We start from the raw sequence: 20836 nt of genomic DNA, 5'->3' as shown, positions 1-20836 counted from the left end.
CACCCCTAAGGTCTGCTCTAAGTGCCCCCAAGGGATGGGTGGAGTGTAAATATAAGCAGGGACTTTATAAAATATGTTTTATAAGCCTGGTAAAGAAAAAACAACCAGAGTTGTTTTCCCCATTGTAGTGCGTTAGCTGCATAGGCTAACATGATTTGTTATAACTCGCACAGAGAAAGCTTTACAACTCTTTCTGAAAGTTACCAGAATCAGCCCTCTACTGCCCTTTCCTGATTTGTCAGTCTCTGGCAGCCTGAGCCAAGTTGCTTTAATAGTGTTTGAAGTGACCTTGGCTGAAACAGAGGAAGCATCTGGTGGGAGGAGAACTGCTGCAGCAGAAGGCAGATCAGGATGGGGGAGAGTGGCCCAACTGGCATTCAAAGGAGGGAAACCCACCTTAGCCAGAAAGTGGACCTCCTTAATTTCCTGTTCCCTCAGCCAGATGAGATCCCAAATAATTAGATTAGGAGAGGTGCTGGAAGGGGTGTGTTAGAGAAACTTGACCACACCAGTGGGTGGGCTCAGCCAGATGTAACCTTCGAGGAGAGATTTCCTCCATGTTAGATTTTTAAAGAATGTTGCTTTCTGGGATTGATTTTTTTACCACACTTCACAGGAAATGGTCACCCCTGAGGGCGGCACCCTGCATCTCATTGGTCAGTGGCACACCCCTCCTTACCAACTCAGGAGCAAGGATACATATGGCAGAGTGGCCCAACAATTCAGATCCCTGCTGGAAGAAGATACTGGAGAAGGACTGCCCTGCTGAACCCCTGGTCTGCCCCTGAAGAACTGCACTCACAAAGACTGACCCAGCTGCACAATTTGGCCTTCACCAAGAAAAGGACTGTGCCTTGCTTCTGCAACTCATGAGTGGACTCCTTGTAAGCTACAGGTACGAAGGAGCTACACAGAGTCCCCTGCATCAAGTCCTGCAAAAAGAGCCCAGCTGATCAGCATCCATTGGCCATTTGAAGATTCCAACCAGATGCATTCTGTGAACTGTAGTCCCAACTTCTAGGGAGCAACTCGGAGCTTCTGGAAACTTGGATCAAGGTTGTGGGCACTTCTAACACCCAAAATAGACCCATCGAAGATCCAGAAGTTTGGAGCAGTTTGGAGCAACTGTAAAAAGCTCCAGAAGTTGAATAGGTGCCTTGTGGGAGTTGTAGGCACGGACCCCAAGAGGCAAACCAGAGCCTCTGAACCCATGGATGGTGCTGTGGACCACTTTCCTGAATCAAGAAACACTTAAGGAAGTAAGTGTAACAGTGTTACATTGTGGGTGGCCTGAACTCTGTACTTTGTCCCTGTCCAGTGCAACATTTTTTTAACTCCTTGAGCGCTATTTGCTTCTAAGCACTAGATTTACTTTTAATCTTTTTAAAAATTAATCTCTGGTTCCCTACATAGGAGTTTGGTCATTTTGGTGTCATGTTATAGGTAAAAATAATTCTTATATTTATAAATTGGTGTGGAATTTTTATTGTGTGCTATGTTCTACTTATTTACTGTTTTGTTGATATTGAATGCTTTACACAACGGTCTCCTAAGATAAGCCTAACTGCTTGTGGGCCAATCTACCAAGGGTTGAGCAAGGCTAAATTTATCGATTCCTTGACAGGACCTAGTGGGGGATTGTGGCCTATTGCTAAGTGTAGGTACCTACCTGACCTTACTAAAAACCCACTTCCCAACAACTCCCATCTACATTATGTAACTTCCCCACATGTAATTGGCAGCAAGATTGTTGGAGTTGTGTTAGACTTTCTTTGGAGCTCTGAATATATAGGTGTATTGTGGCATCCCCTCAGAGTTCTGAAGGGAATGGTTTACTGCACAGTGGTTTTCCGCTGGGATAATATGTGAAGGTTATATGGTCTCCCTCATGGGATTCCCTGATAATATCCTAGTCTCTTTACATCCAACCTCTTGCGGGGATGGCACTGGAGCAGTGAAAGATACTTAAGTCTGCATCATTGCAATTTTCACTTCCGTTTCCATAGTTCCTATGCACTAAGAACCATTATGGTATATCAATAGGGTAGTATTACGACTGAGGTTTCTGAAAGATTAAAGATATCGCTATTTTCTTAATGTTATATTCCCATTTACCATTTAGGACAATTAGCACTGCTGTACTCCAACTTGTAGATACGTATCTGAAGGCAGAGCACACACTAGTAACAAATGGGACATATTGTGAGCAGATGCACCCTTAGCATGTTACAGATCAGCGTACCTTGCTGAAGGAAACTGCCCAAGCCATCAGGCAACAAGGCAGTGACATATTGCTGCTTTTGCAATTCTGTGGTAGGCTGTTTGCAGCACAACACAGATTCCTCCAAGTATGTCTGTGAGCCTTTTTCTGTTGCACAGGAAGTCTCTTTGCTAAAAAAAGTGAAGATTTTGAACAGTTTAGTTGCAGTGCTTTAGTTACAAGTCTGCAGAAAAAGGCTGTTTCTCAATTAAATCCTGTAAAGATAGCAGTTGGTGTTCAACACCGAATAATTGCACTCAAACATCAAACACTAATTTGGCTGGCGGGGAGCAGCCAACCATAATAGCAGACTTCAGAGAAGCGAAAACTGTACCCTACTAGAATGAATCAAAAACCTTCCAATCTCTTTACCTCTCCATCAGCAAATCCCCAAAAGGCTTACCTCCACAGGGAAACACTTGCCACTCCTCACTCAAAGCACCATTTCTGCTTGGTGGAACTCACTGGCTCATCTTAGTGGACCTCGCTTGTTTGACCCCAAACATCTTTCAGATGTTCTGCCTTTACTTCATCCAGTGAATGAACAAAATATATGCATCATACAGTTCATTTATAATTGCCCTGGTTCTTTTATTTTTTGTTGTTTTTATCTCTATATAGTTGGAAAAGCTACATCTCAACATTACTTGTTTTTTATTGCAACAATTTTAATTGTGTTGAGACTAGAATTGTACCCTCTTCCATCTGAAAAGGAATGTTTTTTTTTTTTTTTTGCGGCCTACTATTAAAAAAAAAAAAAAGCCAGGAGTGCCTTCAAAGAGTGATAGCTAACACTAAATATAGTGCCAATCTACAACTTTACTGTCACATGTACAGATGTCGTCCCAAAAGAGTAGTTATTCCATCTTGGACTTGCTGAACCCGAGCAACTAGATATATGGGATATTATTAGCCACATTGTTTCATACCCAATTCAACCCCTACCTTAGTGCTCTGTTTTAAGATGGTAATCCAACAAAATGATCCTGAAAAATGTAATCTTATTCACTATCCTTTTAATGGGGGCATATAAGCAATACAATCATTTTGGGGGACAGTCTCTAGTAATATTTGTGTTTGTTTTGACTTAATGTGTGACAAATTGATCCTTTGCAGTGAGGTAATGGAAATAATGATTGAATTAATCTCAGCTATTGGCAGTCCATCTGGAACACATTTAAGTCTTTTTTTTTTTTTTTTCTCCGACTATGTCCCTCCAGACAGATGATTGTGCTATAGGGTACTTCTTTATCTCCCTAGAGTCTACAAAATGGTGCTTGGCCAGGATTGCTGATTGGCAATTTTCTGTGTACTTTGCCTTGAGCTAAAAGTTTGCATGTGGTCGTGCAGCAATATGCTGTTGTCACATGGACCAGCTGAACGAGACATTCTAGTTTGAGCCCTCTGAACAGGATGTTCAAGCTAGATATATGCAATGATCCCGAATAAATATGCAGTCCCTAATATCTTTCAAGGCTGGAGCTGTACTGGGACCACTACTACCAGCTCATGGTTTTTACGCTACAAAGGAGCACTGAAATGTAAGGAGGATTGTTTGTGACCCACATTTGGCAAGCCAGAAGAAGCCCCTAATACTCAAGAATTTGTTAAAACATAGTTATCTATAAAAAGAGAGATACTCCGCTGCTGGTCTGTCATTACGAATACATCTTTTGACTCTATCTAAATTAGTTTCCGAATGAGAAATATCAAGAATCTTGTTTTTGGACAATGTGGACATATTTGAACCACACTTATGACACGTTCTGCTAGACCATCACTGTTGACAGATCTGTAAGCTGTTCTGCTTTGAAAATTGTCCATCAATACATGCATCTTTACTCAGCCTTTTATCAATTTTTAAATTTTCTTTTGCTTCCCAATTTATATATTTAAAGCAAATGTATTGTTAAAGCACCTTACCACCCACACGTGTGTCCTGCTGCTGACCAAGTGGGGACCTGGGGTTGGGTGTGTGTGTGTGTGTCCCTCCTAGCCCTGGCTGGGGTATGTTGATTAATAGAAAAGCCAGGTCTTCAGTTTCTTGCAGAGTTCACGAAGAGAGGAGAAGGCTATAATATGAGTCAGAGGTTGTTCTATACCTTAGGAGCGATGTAAGAGAACACCCATCCTCCTGACTGTGCAACTAGGAATCCTGCAGAGGTGTCTGAGAGGTTGGTGGAAGGTGGGACCTAAGTTGTGTAGTGCTGTGTGTGGTTAAGGATGCGTCTGGCTGCAGAGTTCGAGATGGATTATAGTTTTCTTGTGAGTTCCTTGGTGTGCTGCGCTTTAGACAGTTTGCTTTCATCCTGTTAGCCATTTTGGGCATGCAGGCAGTGAACTTGTTTCTTGTGTTAGGGTCTTGTCTGAGAGGGAGAGTATGAGTTGTGTGTTGATGGCTTAGAAGAGGGTGTTGATGTTTTGTGCGTGGATGATGTTGGCCAGAGGCATCATGTATGCATTGAAGAGTGTGGGACTGGGCGATGAATGTTGAGGCATTCCACGTATGAGTTTATGGATTTCCAAGGAGTAATGTGCCAGGCTGCAGCCTGTGTTCTATCTATTAAGAAGGAGCTGATCCAGAGTAGAACAGGTACTTGTATGCCAGTATTGTACAGGCACCTGGTGGGGTGTAAGACCATGGCAAATGCTGCAGAGAGGTCTTAAGAGAATGAGGGCAGCTGTCGCCTCTATCAAGGATCATGCGGTTGTCCTCTGTGGTGGCAGCAGCGAGTGCTTTTTCTGTACTGTGGTTGGTCTGAATTTGGACTGCATGGTGTTGATGAGCTGGTGGTACAGTGAGACGTTGGTTATTTAGCTTCTTTAAGACCTTACTGGGTATGTTAGGGGGAAGATGGGTCTATCGTCTGAGAGCATGAATGGGTTAGAATCTGTTACAGGGTCAAAGTTGCCAAACATGGAGGTGATTTTGTTACAGAAGAATTCAAAAAGCTGGTTGAAAGGTTCTGCGAGGGTGTGAATGCTGCTGGAGGCACAGTCACATTTTTTATGCCAAAGTTCACCTTGCTGCTGTTTGTGCTGACGTTGATGCGTTGTGTAAGAGCTGTGCGCCTTGTGGTCTGTATCTGTTTGTTGCTACCTTATGAGGTATTGATTGCCCTTTCTGTAAAATTTGATCTTAGGCCTTCTTTTTGCAGACCTTCCAATGCAATGATTCATGGGAGCTTAAAAAGATGTGTTGTTCTTTTCGTCTGTCAACGATTTCTCTCTGAACAACATTTCCTGTTCCTGTCTGCTCAATCTTAAGGATTGCATGCATCATAATTGCTAGCTTTTCATTGCTGTTTCACCTGTTGGTCTTTATATGCTAAGCTAGCCTGTGAGGAGCCATTAACTGGGTGCTCTGTGTCAGAGGCACACATTCTGTATTTTCATCTTATTTTATGCAAATGCTGCATGTTTGGTGTTGATGTGATGCTCTGTGAAAGGTTATTCCAATTATTTAGAGTCAGTAGCTTGAAGTTATGAACACGAGTCCAGCTCTGTCAAAAGCAGGGCACATTTGAGAGCGAAGGCTAGCATGAACTGGTTCTTGTGGCCATTAAGTGGAGTCTTTGCGTCGTGGAAAGGTCGGTGCACCATTGACTTGATCGATTAATTGGTGCATTGGCCCTTTTGGTAGTCAATGCAGGTTACACACTTTTGGTGTAATATGAGGTCTCCAAAGTGTTGCCGTAACTATCATATGGAGTCCTTCTATAATCTCTGAAGTCTTCCTGAAGGGTGTAAGTTGTTCCACATAAGTGCCATTTGCATTATCCATCCTGTCCAAAACAGAGGCCATAAGTGCCGTATTTGGCAGCAAGTTTTGTTGTGAGATTAGGTACAGGGAGTCCTTTTGAGGTGCACAAAGTGAAAGAAGCTCGTTTCAAGCCTCTAAGCCAGCTAAGTTAAGCAAACGTTTAGAATCAATATCCCTGCAGCATCATCCAGAGTAGGTTTTAGTATAACAAATAGAATGCTGATTAGAAAGCTTCCACCTGCCAGAATTAACATCTTTTTATGGATTTACTTTTAAACATGGATGACTGCAGCATTTATTCACATGTGGATTAGGGAAACACGAGGGCTCTGTTCACAGACTAGATTGAAAATTTAATTTTTGACAAATAGTTGGGCAACATGATTTCATGTGCAAGACCATCTTCCTGAAATGAAGGAACGGGCCAGCAATCAGCTAAGGAAGATATTACTTTTCGCAGAGAAAATAGATGTAATATTTACAATTCTTATGTAACATTTTTGCTGTTGGCCTCTGAGCGATTGGGTTGCAAAATTCAGCAGTTAGAAAGATAATGCAACCTTTATTTCGAAACCGGCTTTCATTATCAAGTTTTAACTTCACGTTTAATTACGATAAACTCCTATATTGCACTTCTGTGTACAGCCAGTAATCCCTCGTCTTTCTGCACATAAAAAGAATTTGAGAATATGAAATCTATGTTCTATTTCACATTGAATTAATACATCCTCTTATACTGTACGTCTGGATAAAGCCAGTAGACTCTATCCGTTCTTCGCATTAACTCAGTTTGATAACATGAGACCACAGACCACCTTCTTAAAAAGGCGGACTTCCAAAAGATTAGAAAAATGTGGTTTCTGCTTTTCAACCAAGTGCTCAATCAAACCTATTCCACAGGATGGCTTTCGAACCGCTTCTCAAGAAAGTCGACTCACAATCATGGAGGCTTCACATATGTGAAGACTGCAGCCTCAGAACGGCCAGTAACGCCATGGTCGTGGATCCATGAAGTAGTGGCACATTATCCGGCCATTTCTTTTAAATCACCAGACATCTAAGGTTGGCAAACTTGTGCTGTGCAACTGTCTCACCAATCTCATGAGCCTGTAGGGCATTAACCCTTGTGTTGTGCCGGTATACGATTGGTAGAATACTTTGATTCTGGAACCGCTGTGCCTCCTTCACATTTCCTTTGTCTTCAGTGTGCAAATTTCAGTTACTGTCCTAACAGCCAGTCTTTCTGTAACAGGTTGGCCTTCATTTTTTTTAACTTTGATAATTTCCTATGTGCTGAGCTGGTAAAGGTTTATTACTGGCATTAAGTCCTTCTTCAGTATAAAGGTGCTACCAACAAGCCATTCGTTGACACAATTCTTGTTAAGATGTCAAATATTCAATATCGTTTATATTTGGTGTTTGGAAGATACCTTAGGGTTTCCCTCAGTGGTCAGCTGTAATGTTTTTTCTTTTAGGTAGTCTTGTTTTTCAGGTTGTTTGTGAGAAGAATGTGTTAATGTGACATTCTAGAAGGTAAGCAAAAGTCAGGTACGATGAAGCAAAATCGGACTTGAGTGAAAAAAGGCAAACAGTTAAAAACTTGAGCCAAATACTACATGATGAAACAGAAATAGAGACATGGCCCCCAAGTACTGTGAAAGAGAAAATATTAGCAAGGACACTTTTTGCTCTCCAAATTCAGGAAGTGTGGGCAGTGAAGGGTAAGGAATAAAGGCTGGCTGCTAGCGAGGTCCACTACCAGTTGATCTACATTGGAATGGTAGTATACAGCTTGCCCAGGATACGGAACGGAGGGATGGGGCAGAGAGGAAGGGGTGCAGGAAGGTAAACTGGTCTAGGTAACTTTGTAAAAACCTAATATATGCTGTCTGGAAGCAATAGCAATGAATAATTCTGTTCTGCTGGTCTTCCCTCCTAGCGTTAATTAAGCCTTCCTGACAGAAGACAATAAAGCGGCTTCTGTGAGCAGGAATGGCTGGGAGAAGTAATAAATTATAATTTATCCTGGAATTTGGGAGTAGACAGGAACCTTAAGAACATCATAGAGCCCCATGCTAGGCCTAGTCCTTTTCACATGCTAACATTAGGGTTTAATATGAAGGTAATGTTTGAACAGAGGATCCTCCAAGACTTCTGCTTCTGCCTTCTGTTGGGAGAAAACATTTTTCAGAACAGTCAGAGTGGGCCTTGGTGGAAATTGAGAGCTTACTTCGTACCTAGTTCCTGTTATGTAGGCAAAAAACTTCTGAAGTAGATGGAATTGTTGCTATTTTTTGAATTCTGTAAGCTTTGGAGCAGAGTTGTTGCCAGTGATTGGCTAGTTTACATTGCGATCTTGCCTTTCCACTTCCAGTTCACCCGAACACAGCTGGGGCTGGTGAAGACTTGGAAGAAAGTTAGTTCTGTGTGAACCTAACTGTGAGGAAAAACTGAGAAGTATCCTGTTGTCCACCTGTGCCTTAGGACTTGAACTGCTCTTCAGGGGATCTTTGGCTTTTTTGTTGGTTCAGCGGCCCAAAAGGCTAAACAAGGGTTTTATCCTCTTGTAGCTGCCCAGTTGAGGTTAGATTTAGTGAGAGAGAGGCCTGGAAACTTCCCTGGAAACCTGGGGAGACGCCGGGAGTAACTTTTCTAGCGTCTTCCACAGATTACAGCTTTTCCATGATTTTTTTTGCTTATTGCCTCTGGAGAACTGAAGCAGGATGGCAAGGCTCCCAGCCCAGGAAGATGCAACCTTAGTGGCTATGGAGTTCCAATTTATCCCAATTTAAGTATTTTCAGGAAAAGAATGAGGCTATTGTGGGACAGCTGATGAAATGTAACCAATATTGCACCTGCCTTCTTGGTGGAGTATCTTGCCCTGCCACACTAGAGATTTCTGAGAACCATAAAAAGGTGACCAAGTCTGAATGTCAGATCTGGGAACTGTACGAGGTAACAAAATCCACTGCATGGCTCAGAGCTTTTGGCACCAAAACTGAAAGTGGCCCCTTGTGGACGTCACATCCTGCCTTACTCAACCGGAGAAGTTTGACCTTGCTGGAATCGTCAAGCTAGTATGATCTGCATATCGTATACTCGATCCTACTATCATGTGTGAAATCACATATAGGATGTCTGTCAACCCAGCACTGTTGACTTCAATTGGCAGTTTGTGTTTTCATGCTGCTTTTTGCCTTTTAACTTTGGGAGTTAGTATCTTAAACTCCCTTAATTATATTTTTACCACTGTGTAACATTTTTTTGTTACATTTTTTTCATTTTTCTAAATTTGTTTGGGAATTTAATTGTTTTCTTAAAAAATGTTTGTACTGCTTGGAGCTAAAACATATTTGTCTGGGGAAGGGCCAACTGCTTGTGCCGTAGTATCACAGGTTGGTTAAGTTTTTTGCAGTGAAATGTGTTTTAACCCGATAAGATTTTGGTTTATTACTGGGGTGAGGAGTAGCTGCCTCTCACATGAACCATTCAAAGTGTCACTGGGTTCAAGCCATTGTTGCATACTCCTGTGATACCCACCTTCATACAATTGTGCTGTCTTCTGTAAACAACTGATAAACAGGAAAAAGCCAGTCAACTTTTGAAGTGTTTTCTGCCTTCTCGTAGAGCTATTATCTGTGGTTCTAAATTGGTATGCGTTAACAGTGGTGGCACTCCTGGAAGATAACACGGTTTTAGTTTCTGCTTTATGATGCAGTAACATTCCCCATGAAATTAGCCTCGTTTTAAGCAGGAGTTTTCAAAACTGTGCATAAAATTTGGAATAATAATCCACTGGGGACAGACGTATGTTTTCAGCAATGTGGCAATAAAATGCTGACCCGGAAGAGAACTCTTTGTACTGAACCGGGTGTATGGGTTAAACTGCTGATTGGTGACCACATTTCAATAGTGGTACCATCATTGTGTTTGTGCCTTGGTGGTCCAGTGCGCGTGCCAAATCTACCAGCGTTTGTTGACCAACACATGATATGGTGCCTTGCTATAAGCAGGGATTTGTTTGATTGGGAATCGATCCCCTTAAGGGTCATCAGTACTGGTTTCAGCTGCACTACAAAACACCTTTTGAGGGGTTGTTGAGGGTATCCAGGGCTACGTATAGCCACAGATGTACAAGAGATCGATATTCGACTGTTTTGCTTTCCAAGTTTTCAACTGTCATTCAGCTCTAAAGCTGAATCACTCGTACATTTTCCAGTATGTTGTTTCAAAATAATTTAAATTAACTCCTTAACCGTTGTCTTCAAATCTTATTTTGTCTTTATTTTGCTCATCTTGGTATACTCAATATCGCCATATTTAGCATTTTTAAAACAATGTTTCCATGTTCGATGTTGCTACTGTTATTACATTTCGTTACTGTATGTTCTTTTATATTCTCATTTTTGCCTGTTTTCATCAGATTTTAATATATGGGTTGCGTCATGTGTTGTATGTTATGTTATGTGCCTGTACTTCTATCTTTTGAAGTGAAATTTGCCCGCTAAGGTTTGATCAGAAATGGGAAAACTAGAACCTACTACTTTGCAGGAGTAGGTGGAAAAGGCTTTTAAAGATAACCTTCACTTCCTGCTCCTCATGTTCGCGTCCATGTAGACAGGTGATGTTAAGGCATTTTAAAAATATTGCTTTGTACAAATAATTTTGCCAGCCTTTTACACTTTTAAGCCTTACACTCTGACACTAGTTGGGTGAGCTGTTGTCTTCAAACCATCAACTGATTTGTACTCACAGCAACACGTACATATTCCTAACTACAAGGTGAAAACAAACTCTGGTTCTACTCCCCCACTATGGCTGCCTTCGGCAAGTAAAAATAGATTTGTCTGCATTTTCAGAGAGCCTGTCCTCCAGCCATGAGTTGTGCTGTTCAAGGTATCTTCCTAAAATAAGTTTACCCTAACGCAGGTTTAGCAATCGGTGTTATCTCTCCCAGCAGGCAAATGCATTCTTTTCGTTGTCTAGGCTAATCTGATCATTTTAAAATTGTTCGATGGATGTGCCTTCACATCATGATTGCCCAAAAAAGGTACTGTTGCAGTTGGATTAAGTTGATTGAGTAATTCTTACATTCAGAAAGTTAGACACTCACGTTTCTCTCCTTGTAGTAGTTTTTGTGTGAGTTTGTGTTTAAGGTTTTGTAGTCAACAGTTTACTGGATGTGAACCAGGTCGGTGTGTTTCGCTAATTAAATTGTAGTCTACCACTATGAAATTTAGTTGAAAGGATTTCACAACATTTTCTATATGAACACCCTTCTGGGTTTTCCCCAGTTACATCTAAGCCTGATACTCAATGATTTCTGAAAGAACCAGTTGTCTGATGCAGTCTAACACTCTAAAATATCATGTTGGCAACATATCTGCTGGTAGTCCACTTGTCCACTGTTGGTCCACAATGGTGGGTTCTCTCTTCCTAATATGAACCCTGCTTTCACCTGTAGGAGAGGAATAGGTTTTTGGCATCCATCAGTGGCATGGATTGTGGAGGGGGAAAAAGGATATTCACTGCGATCATTTATAAATATTTTTTTGCAAACTATTTTAGAATAAATCCACTTTCTGTCTCCCCTGCTTGTCAGAAGTGGCCCGTGGGCGCTCTCTCTCTCTCTCTCTTTTTTGTGGCATAGATTACACATTTATCAAATACATGTTTTCCATTTTGCCCAAACTGGCTTTGTCACTTAGCTGTAATAACAATATTTACTACTACTAATGATCTACTGAATCCATAATGAACCACTCCCTGTTAAATGACGGATGGTGATTGTCTTGACACTTATATTTCTTATTAAGGTGCCATTGTGTTTTAATAGGTGGCAGTGCTTATCCCGTTTCGGAACCGTCATGAGCACCTTCCCATTTTCTTCCGCCACTTGATACCAATGCTACAAAGCCAACGGCTAGAGTTTGCCTTCTACGTTATTGAGCAGGTAAGCAAACTATCACTTTCCTGTGCTTACGGCAGCTCTTAAGTGAACAGCAGCGTTGTTACAGAGAATGAATGGGTGTCCCTCTCACAGTGTAGCTGAAGCAATAAGAATCTGATGTGCATTTTTGTGTCTTTCTGGGAATCAAAGTAGTTTTTTTTTTTTTTTTTTTTAATATATATCTGCTGACCCCTACAAAATATTTCCATTTGAGTCGAGCAAATTCATTTTTGCATGTAAACAATTGTCCACACCATACTGTTAGTGTGTAAAAAAAAAAATCAATCTCACTTTTAAACAAGCAGCTGAACTGGATGAGTCCTAGATTTTGCTGGACCAGACTTCTTTCTCATGTATTGCGCGTTCAAGGAGGATTGTAATATAGCCACATTTGCCTCTAAATACTGGTTTTGAGTTTGAACTAACAACCTAACTTTCTCAAATAATTGTCTTGCACCAGATCATGGTAATCGTACCCGAGTTACCTGTATTTCCCTGTGTATGTACCAGCAGGCGTCTCCTTGTGTCCCTGTTCTGACATTTATCACACTCCTCCTGCAGTATTCACTCCCTCACACCTAGCAATTAACTAACATAGTTGCAGGCAGACCAGGGAAAGAGCCCATTACATCAGTGCTGGTCAGAGGTCGGAACCCTGGCAATTATCTGAGTCATCGGCATCTCTCTAACCGCGACTTGCAAGTTGGTTCAGTGAAAACACACACGAGGATTTCAGGAATCTTGTGCCTCTCAGGGCAAGCCTCTCACTGCGAGTTACCTCAAGTGCTTTCTGCATGAAGGTTTTTATCAAGGTTTAATGAAAAAAATTAATACCTTTTTTTTTTATTTTTTTTTTTATGGGGCTCTTGTCTCTTCTGCCCCTGACTCCTATCGCTTTAGTCTCCCCTCTCCCGACTGACGTGAATTCTGCTGTCAGCACCAACAGTCTGTTGATAACATCAGAGGTGCTTCAGCACTGGCTCGCTCACGGATTTTCTGCACAACGACCGTCATCTTTCACACAGACAAGCACAAAAAGAAATAAAGAAACACATAAAACTCTTACTGGCAAACAACCCCAACTCTACAATAAATACCGTTCAGCCTAAACACTGGCACACACCGCTGGTGCAGCAGTATTACTCCTTATGTGACACTTAACTACCTTTTAAGCTTTAGAAGCTTTACTCTGGCAAAAGTTACATATGCAGCCAAATGTGTATTTTTGGTTACTGTTGAACTCTTATCACCAAAACTATTTTTTTATTTTGAATTATAAAATGTCTTTCATCTGGTTCTTTTTGTATTTTTGTTTTTGGTTCTATCACCTTTCCTATCTTTTATGTAAGAACAGGGTTCTGTGTAGAAATATAGTGACGGTGCCTTTAAGCTGCCTTCCCTCCAGAATACTGAAGGGCTCTGTACTTTTTTTGCAACATATGTTAGTTTCTGTTTTGCATTATTTTCACTGTTCATGTTCAATATTATCCTGCTCCCTAATGCAGGATCTTTTTTGTATTTTTTTTGTATTTCATTTTTTTTTGTCTAGAAGATTAATTCCAATAAAACGGACCAAAGCACTGGCTCATGCAAAAGGGCTGGGAGCTTTCAACACTTCAGGTGTTAGTAGACATTTAATTGCCACTTAAACAGCAGAAATTCCTCCCAGTCTCACTTACGCAATTGACACCACCCCTTTCACTTCCTGGACTTCACTGAGTTTAACAGAAGTGAAGATTGAACTGATACCAGTAAGTTGAGACTGTAGAATTTGGTGTCAGTAGTGGTTACGTCACCAGATTGCCTGAAGTCCTTCACGAGCGTTTTAGATTGGTTCCTCCTCCAGAGGGCTCCAAGAGGGACCCGCTGCATATTGAAATTTTCGACAGAAAGATAACTTTTAGTTCCTTCAACAGGAATCCCTCGCAAACTGTTAAGCCAGCTCTTACCAACCTGTCGAGTTTGACTTTTGAGCAGCTTAAATTAAATCTAATTACTCTTGTTCCCAAGGCCAGCATCAGACTTGATACAGAATGCTAGTCCAGTTCTGATAAATATAAAGTGATTGCAGACTCAGAACGAGTAAACACTTACAGCTATTCCTGGATTTCACCCTTTATCAGAAGTTACATAGTATATATTTACTTATAAGGGCAAATGCTCTTCTAAGAGTTGTAACAGCAGCCTGGGATACTGTACAGTGAACTCATGTATGCCCTCTGTAATAATGGAATATGCGTCAGCATGTAATTTTTTCTGTAGGGCACTAAACTCTCAGGGACAACCGCTTTTAGTGTGTCCTTGTCAGAAAATGAGGCACCGTTTTTATACTCTTAAGAATGAAGGTATTGTTTTTACATTTTTACAGTTTGAATTTTTGTTTACCTCTGCATTAAATTAAACCTGGCCAAAAGTATGTTTTAAGATCAATCTTTCTTTTTAACCTTGAATTGGTTCTGTTTTCCTTTGTTGACTTCTATCGAGGTCTAAAACAATATTAAAGATTGATTAATTTTTCCTATGGATACTTACATGTCTTATAACTTATGGGTTGCTTATTTTTGAAGAAATTGATTCATTTTCCATCAGAAGTCTGTTTTGCAGTGCAACTGATCTCTAATGCATTAGGGATCAGCGTGCATTTAGAACGCCTTGTTGCTGGGTTAATCTATGGCACCTAGTGAGACCCTCGCTCTGTAATCCTGAAGTATAGAGACAGCTTCAGGAGTTTATTCAATGCCACTGAGGCCAGTAAAAATGGCAGAACCTACACTGATTATCCACACAGTATACACATTTACTGCTTCTATCTGAGCCACCAGATAAAAGATTACAAAAGAAGCTGAAGGTTCTCTGTAGGGTTGTAATATGATCGTGCAGTTAGTTTCTTGGAATGTCTGCAAAATTCTAAAGCCAAGGATACCCTCTTATCTTGGAATGAGTCTGTTTAGTGTTCCCCTTTGAATCAGGAAAGGAGTCGCATAAGTTCCCTGAATGTAACAAAACATGAGGGGGCCCACGCAAGATATGCTGTAGGAGCCCCCACACTCACATCAATAGGGGAATCTCCATCCTGTATGGGTAGACCTGCCAACAGCCCACCCCCCAACGTGCACACACCTCGGGGTTGTGGGGGCCTCTGTTATGCCCCTGCCTGTCAGATCCTAAAAATGACTTCCTCAGGAGACAAACTGGTTTGTTCTACCTCTTATGAGTGTCTTGCCAAACTGCATAGCAAAGCTCTCAAAAAGTATTGCGGAGCCATCTTTCCCCTCACCATAACATGTCGGCTGTGCCTTCACTATCAGCTCTCCTTCCACTAAAGAAACCAAAGTCTTTGTCGTCAGCTCCTCCATTATTGCACTTTTGTGAAGGATTACTACGTTAGTGGAAGCTTCCAACAATGTTAATCCACTTGTCTACACGGCAGCGTTATCAGGCGCTGCGGGACTGCTACTACGCGATTTTTACTTACTCAGCCACAACTTACGGGCGGCAAAGGTAGGGTCTACTCAGACCTTGAAAGTATTTTTGTCCCGAAATGTGGACATACTACTGGTTCCAGGATTGTTTCACATGAAAAATACCTGTTCCCTCTACAGATGGGACACATACAATTTTTTTTGTTGACCTCCTATTCTCTGACTTTGCCCAACCGACTTGGAGTGTAAACAGAATAAGTTTAGCTTCGATCTAAGTTTTCTCGAGCCTTGAAAAAGTCCATGAGGACGAAACACGTGTTGGCTGTTTTTTGTTACTCTTATATACTTGTCAATTCTGAGGATTCAGACACTTGTTAAACTTGTATATATATTTTCATCTGTGGACTTGAATATCTTAGAACTGCGATTCGACGACCGATCACAACGGATTAAAGTGTTTCACACAAAGCTACTCAATTATGGACCCTTTATTCTTTGGAGTGCCATGATGGTTTTTTTCTGATTTTGTATTCTACACCACTTGTAGGATGGACTGCAAACTTTTACATAATGTACACTTAATGTTTATGTAGGTCAAATGTGTCATGGACTAACACCAGACTACCAACGTACACGTAATTTCCTCTGTGACTAGTTTTAGCTTTTAAATTGTAGTAAATCTTTTAGGAGAGAAAGTATCAAAGACTCTGTGGCGAAATGTGCTAGCAAGGACTTACTTCTATTTTCTGGTAGAGCTTGTTGCCTCCCATTAGACCATTTACCTGTGAGCCCACATTAAGTACTCCTTTCACTTATTTCGCTTGTTGGAAAAGGGGTTTCTGGTTGGCTAGGGAATGCACCTAAGCCAGGCAGAACCCACCCACTGGTCAGGGCAAGGGAGTTACACGTCCAAGATAACCCCTGCTCACCCCCTTGGTAGCTTGGCATGAGCAGTCAGGCCTAACCCGGAGGCAATGTGTAAAGTGTTTTCACTACACACAAAACACATGTGACGCACTATCCCCACCACAAAGGAAACGCAACACCAAGTTATATGAAAATATACTGTATTGTACACAACACAATTATTAGACCAAACATCACATATCAGTAATATCCTGCTAACTTAGCAGTTGTCAGAACGTTACACATTAGTTACTGTGCAACTAGCAGTAGTCACATATAGCACACGGGTTACTCGGTATTCTGCAACATAAGCAGTAGTCAGGAAACACGTTATTACAGGAGGGAAAGTTAGACGTTCTCCAAGTGCCTCTACTCCTAAACAGGCGCTCTGAAGCACAGCGCTATCCTCACTCCAAAGAGCCAAAGGAGGGGGCGGGGCGACAATACCCAGCCCCTGGGGGACACAAAGGAGCACAGGGCGGCAGGGCCCCACACAGGGATGCAGTCAGTGGCAGTTCCTCCTAGGGACCCACAGGTCACAGGTTAGCACAGCAGTAGCGGTTCCTGGGGAGTCCTTCCAGCAGCATTTCTGTGTTTAGTTCCAAGAGTCTCCCAATTGTGAGGAAAACTCCCCTGTACTTCTACTCAGTCCTTACAGTGTTTTACAATGGTGGGGAGAGGAGGTTCCACCCAGTTATAACTGGTTCTGGGAGTGCCTCTCTCTACCCCCCACTGATGTTTGGAGACTGTGCTGGAGGAAACAATCCTATTGTGTGAGGCCAGGGCACAGCCTTTCCAAATGTAGTTGTGCCCCACCTCTCCCTTTTCTCAGCCCAGGAAGACTATTCAGTATTCAGATGCACCTCTGTGACACCTCCACCCTCCCTGTGTACAGGCTGTCTGAAAAGTATGCTCAAAGCCCCAACTGTCACTCTGCCCAGACGTGGATTGGAGTCCAGCTGCAAACCACCAGAGTCATAAGCACTTTCTAGAAGTGGCATTTCTGTAATAGTAATAAAAAATACACCTACACCAGTAAGCAGCAGATATTATCACCATCACAACCATATCAAGCATGCCTACACTACCCTTCATAAATCAGACATTACCCCTTACACATAAGGCAGGGCATTTCTAATGCAATCCTATGAGAAGGCAGCACTCACAGCAGTGAGACACCAAGTTAGGTTGTTTGTCACTACCAGGACAGGCCACACAACCTGGCACGTCTTGCTTTCTACATACATGGCACTGTGCCCAAAGGGCTAGCTCGGGTGTACCTTAGGGGTGACTTGTATGTAGTAAAAGGGGAGTTCTGGGCCTGGCAAGTAAATTTAGATGCCAGGTCCCTGTTGTAGAAAACTGCGCACACAGGCCGTGCGCTAGCAGGCCTGAGTCTAGTTTGAAAGTCTACTCCAGTGGGTGGCGCAAGCAGCGCTGCAGGCTCACTAGTAGCATTTAATTTACATGCCCTGGGTATAGAGATACCATTGTACAAGGGACTTACAGGTAAATTAAATATATGAAAATTAGGTATAAGCCAATCAAGCCAACTTTAGATGGGAGAGCACCTGCACTTTAGCACTGGTCAGCAGTGATAAAGTGCTCAGAGTCCTAGAGCCAACAGCAAGAGATCAGAATAAAATAGGAGGAACTAGGCAAAAAGTCAGGGGGTGAACTGTCACGACGGCCAGCAGAGCTCTACTAGCAGAGCACACAAATCTTATGGACAGGGGCACCATCCTACGTGGGGACTGATTGTTGTTCACTACTGAGACTCTAGTTATCGGCACAAGATCTTTTATGCAGATCCATAGGAGAGTAGTCTGCATACTCTCTCCACACAAGATCTGTTAATTTTACCACATAACTCTGGTCATTAACTCCATCCTTGCATCTATGTGGTGATGTGACTTCATTGTGGTGCACATTGTTCTATATTATTTGGCTAGGCATTTATGTATTTTGTGGTTAGTGTCCTTCATGAGGGAATTACTACTGCAATAACTTCCATGTTGCTCTCCTTGCTGCAGTATACTATAATTTAAGCTTGCAGAACCCATCAGCCCATCTGGGGAAACTTACAAAATCAAATCTTTGTTAAGGCCTTACAAAGCCTGAGCCCAACAGAGGACTGGGTAAAACGATGCTTGCTGCTTGACTGTACTGCCTGCAGATTTTCCAGGAGATTGATTATTTTATCCCTGCTTGGTTTTACTGAACAATCATCCCTATGAAACTCATCCTTGAGTCACGTGCCTGTCTGGTTCTGCCTCGCAAGCGGCATGAAGATCGTAAGAAACCCCATTCCATACGTCCACATATACCTTTGCCAAGTTGGTGCCTGCCTCACCGCCTTTCTTTACATTTCCTGGCAATATGACCAGGTCTGGTTGGCCAGTGTTGTGAATTTTGATCATGTATTGACCAGGAGAGGAGAAAACCTGTTTGGCACTGTGAGCAAAAGCAAATTGTTGCAATGTGCTTGGAGGAAGTTTTAAGCAAATAAGCCTGACGTCATAGGTGCCTGTACAAGCCGGCTGCAACACACCTGTGGCTCAATAGCTTTCTTGAACCGCAGACAGACAGCACCTGGTGCTGATATTTCATCAGTGTTCACAGCTATAACCCCATTTCCAGCCTGAACTAAACAGGATGGTTTTCCCTTTAATGCCAATATTGTCCTACCTGATGCCTGTGTTACATCATACGTAGTTATCGAATGTTTGTTGCTATTTATGACCATACTTTATTTACTGCATAGAACCTGGAATGCTGTTAGGTATTTAATTTGGAGATCTCACCAGCCTGCTGTCTTTACTCTGGAATGGTTTTATCGATTTTCCTCACCCTACGTTTCCAGAGAGATTGTAGTTGAAAGCCGCATTAGAACAATCGTATGCCTAGTTGTTTTCATCAATCGCTAATATCTAGTGGATGCCCTAGTTCTGGTGGGTCAAGGGTCCCCGGGATGCGGGAGAGGAGGCTGTGGATGGGCTTGGATCTGGAATATTGACATGTCTGTCTTCCCATTATGCTGTAGTGTGACCGGGTATAGGAAGTGTGGCTCGGAGTAGGTGGGGATTGTCTTTGTTGATGAAGATACATGGCTATGTTGGTATTCTGTCATCAGGCTGACCTGTGTACTGTTATGACTTGATGATAAATGCTAATAAAAACCTATACTTAAAATAAAAAAGCAAAAAAAAGCTGTACACATGTAGCAATTTATAAAAAGTAAAATAATTGTTTTAAACTAAGCTATCTTGAGGTTAGGTAAAAAGCTACTTCAAGACTGTTAAAACTGATTTACAAATAAGTCACCTAGGTTACAAAATACACAACTGCGAAAAGTAATTGCTTATTTTTTCAATGAAATGTTTGATAAACCTATTATATAAAAATATCTGACAATGTTTGCCTTTTTTTAATCTCTTTAAGGCTGGAACACAGACATTTAACCGAGCAATGCTTTTTAATGTTGGCTTTAAAGAGGCAATGAAAGATCGGAAGTGGGACTGTGTAATTTTTCACGATGTGGATCACATACCTGAAAATGATAGAAATTACTATGGATGCGGCGAGATGCCCCGTCATTTTGCAGCTAAACTAGACAAGTACATGTACATGTAAGTAAATGGCTTTCATTACTTCATTGTTTAACTTTTTTTTTTTTTTAACGAAAATGAGCGTTGCACTGATTTGTAAAGAACCGTGGAAAGCAGTATCATCAGCTGTTTCCCTTCCATCTGACGTATTACTGTGCTCTATCAGGAAAATGGGAATAGTTTGCTTCCTCACCCCAAAAAGAATATAGATCCAGAAACTAATTAGCTAACACTTAGTTGTGTTCACTGACAAAAGTTTATGCTGCAGACCTCTTCAAAGTAATTTTTGTTTGTAGACATTTTCATCACTTGCCTGAATCCAACTGGGATCCCATGACTCAGCACCTAGTATACAATGTTTCAACAGCACGGAATCGTTTATAATTTCATGTGTTTAAATTATTCCCCATTGTCAGGCTGCGAACCTCTGGTAAACCCAAATATCAGTAGGCAGAGTCAAAAAGTCCACACACCTCAGCAAAAGTATCACACCCACCTTATGTGGAATAACCCAAACTACAGCCAGTGAGGTGAAGATGCTGAGCCACATTTCCCTTAGAGGGCAACAGTACTCAGTTTTCTACTGCATGTCATGTATGTGAAGAGCTCTGCTCCAACCAGTGTTTGACCTCAATACATTTGCTTCTTTACCTTTACGCTCCCTGAATTTCAGCCAGCCCCATCTTCTGCTGTCATCATAAGTTCTTTTTGAGTATTTTCTGAGGTTTTCACGATATCAATGGCCCAGGGGTACGAATATCATAAACTGTCACAAGGACTGTAATGGACTTTCTTCAATTCCTTATCTGGCTGTGGCCAAAATATGATTTAAATTAATGATCCTCATGTCCAGTATATATACTGGCTTTATCCTTTACACAAAGCATCTTGATTTGACATTTTTAAAACTTTTCTCTCAAACTCTGA

At 41.6% G+C, this 20836-nt stretch overlaps 1 protein-coding gene across 1 annotated transcript in view; it reads left to right on the top strand.

Annotated features, from left to right (window-relative positions):
• The window catches only part of B4GALT6 (beta-1,4-galactosyltransferase 6), a 176602-nt gene that overhangs the window by 117917 nt on the left and 37849 nt on the right, over positions 1-20836 (top strand). Inside the window, exons 5-6 of the mRNA XM_069220073.1 lie at positions 11860-11976; positions 19743-19930. Of these exons, the coding sequence (XP_069076174.1) occupies positions 11860-11976; positions 19743-19930 (305 nt within the window). The remainder of the gene's footprint in view (positions 1-11859; positions 11977-19742; positions 19931-20836) is intronic.

This window comes from Pleurodeles waltl, chromosome 2_2 (genome assembly GCF_031143425.1).
Source record: "Pleurodeles waltl isolate 20211129_DDA chromosome 2_2, aPleWal1.hap1.20221129, whole genome shotgun sequence".
Classification (NCBI taxonomy): domain Eukaryota; kingdom Metazoa; phylum Chordata; class Amphibia; order Caudata; family Salamandridae; genus Pleurodeles; species Pleurodeles waltl.
Note: the sequence above shows the minus strand (reverse complement) of the source record. Positions and strands in the feature narration are given on the sequence as shown.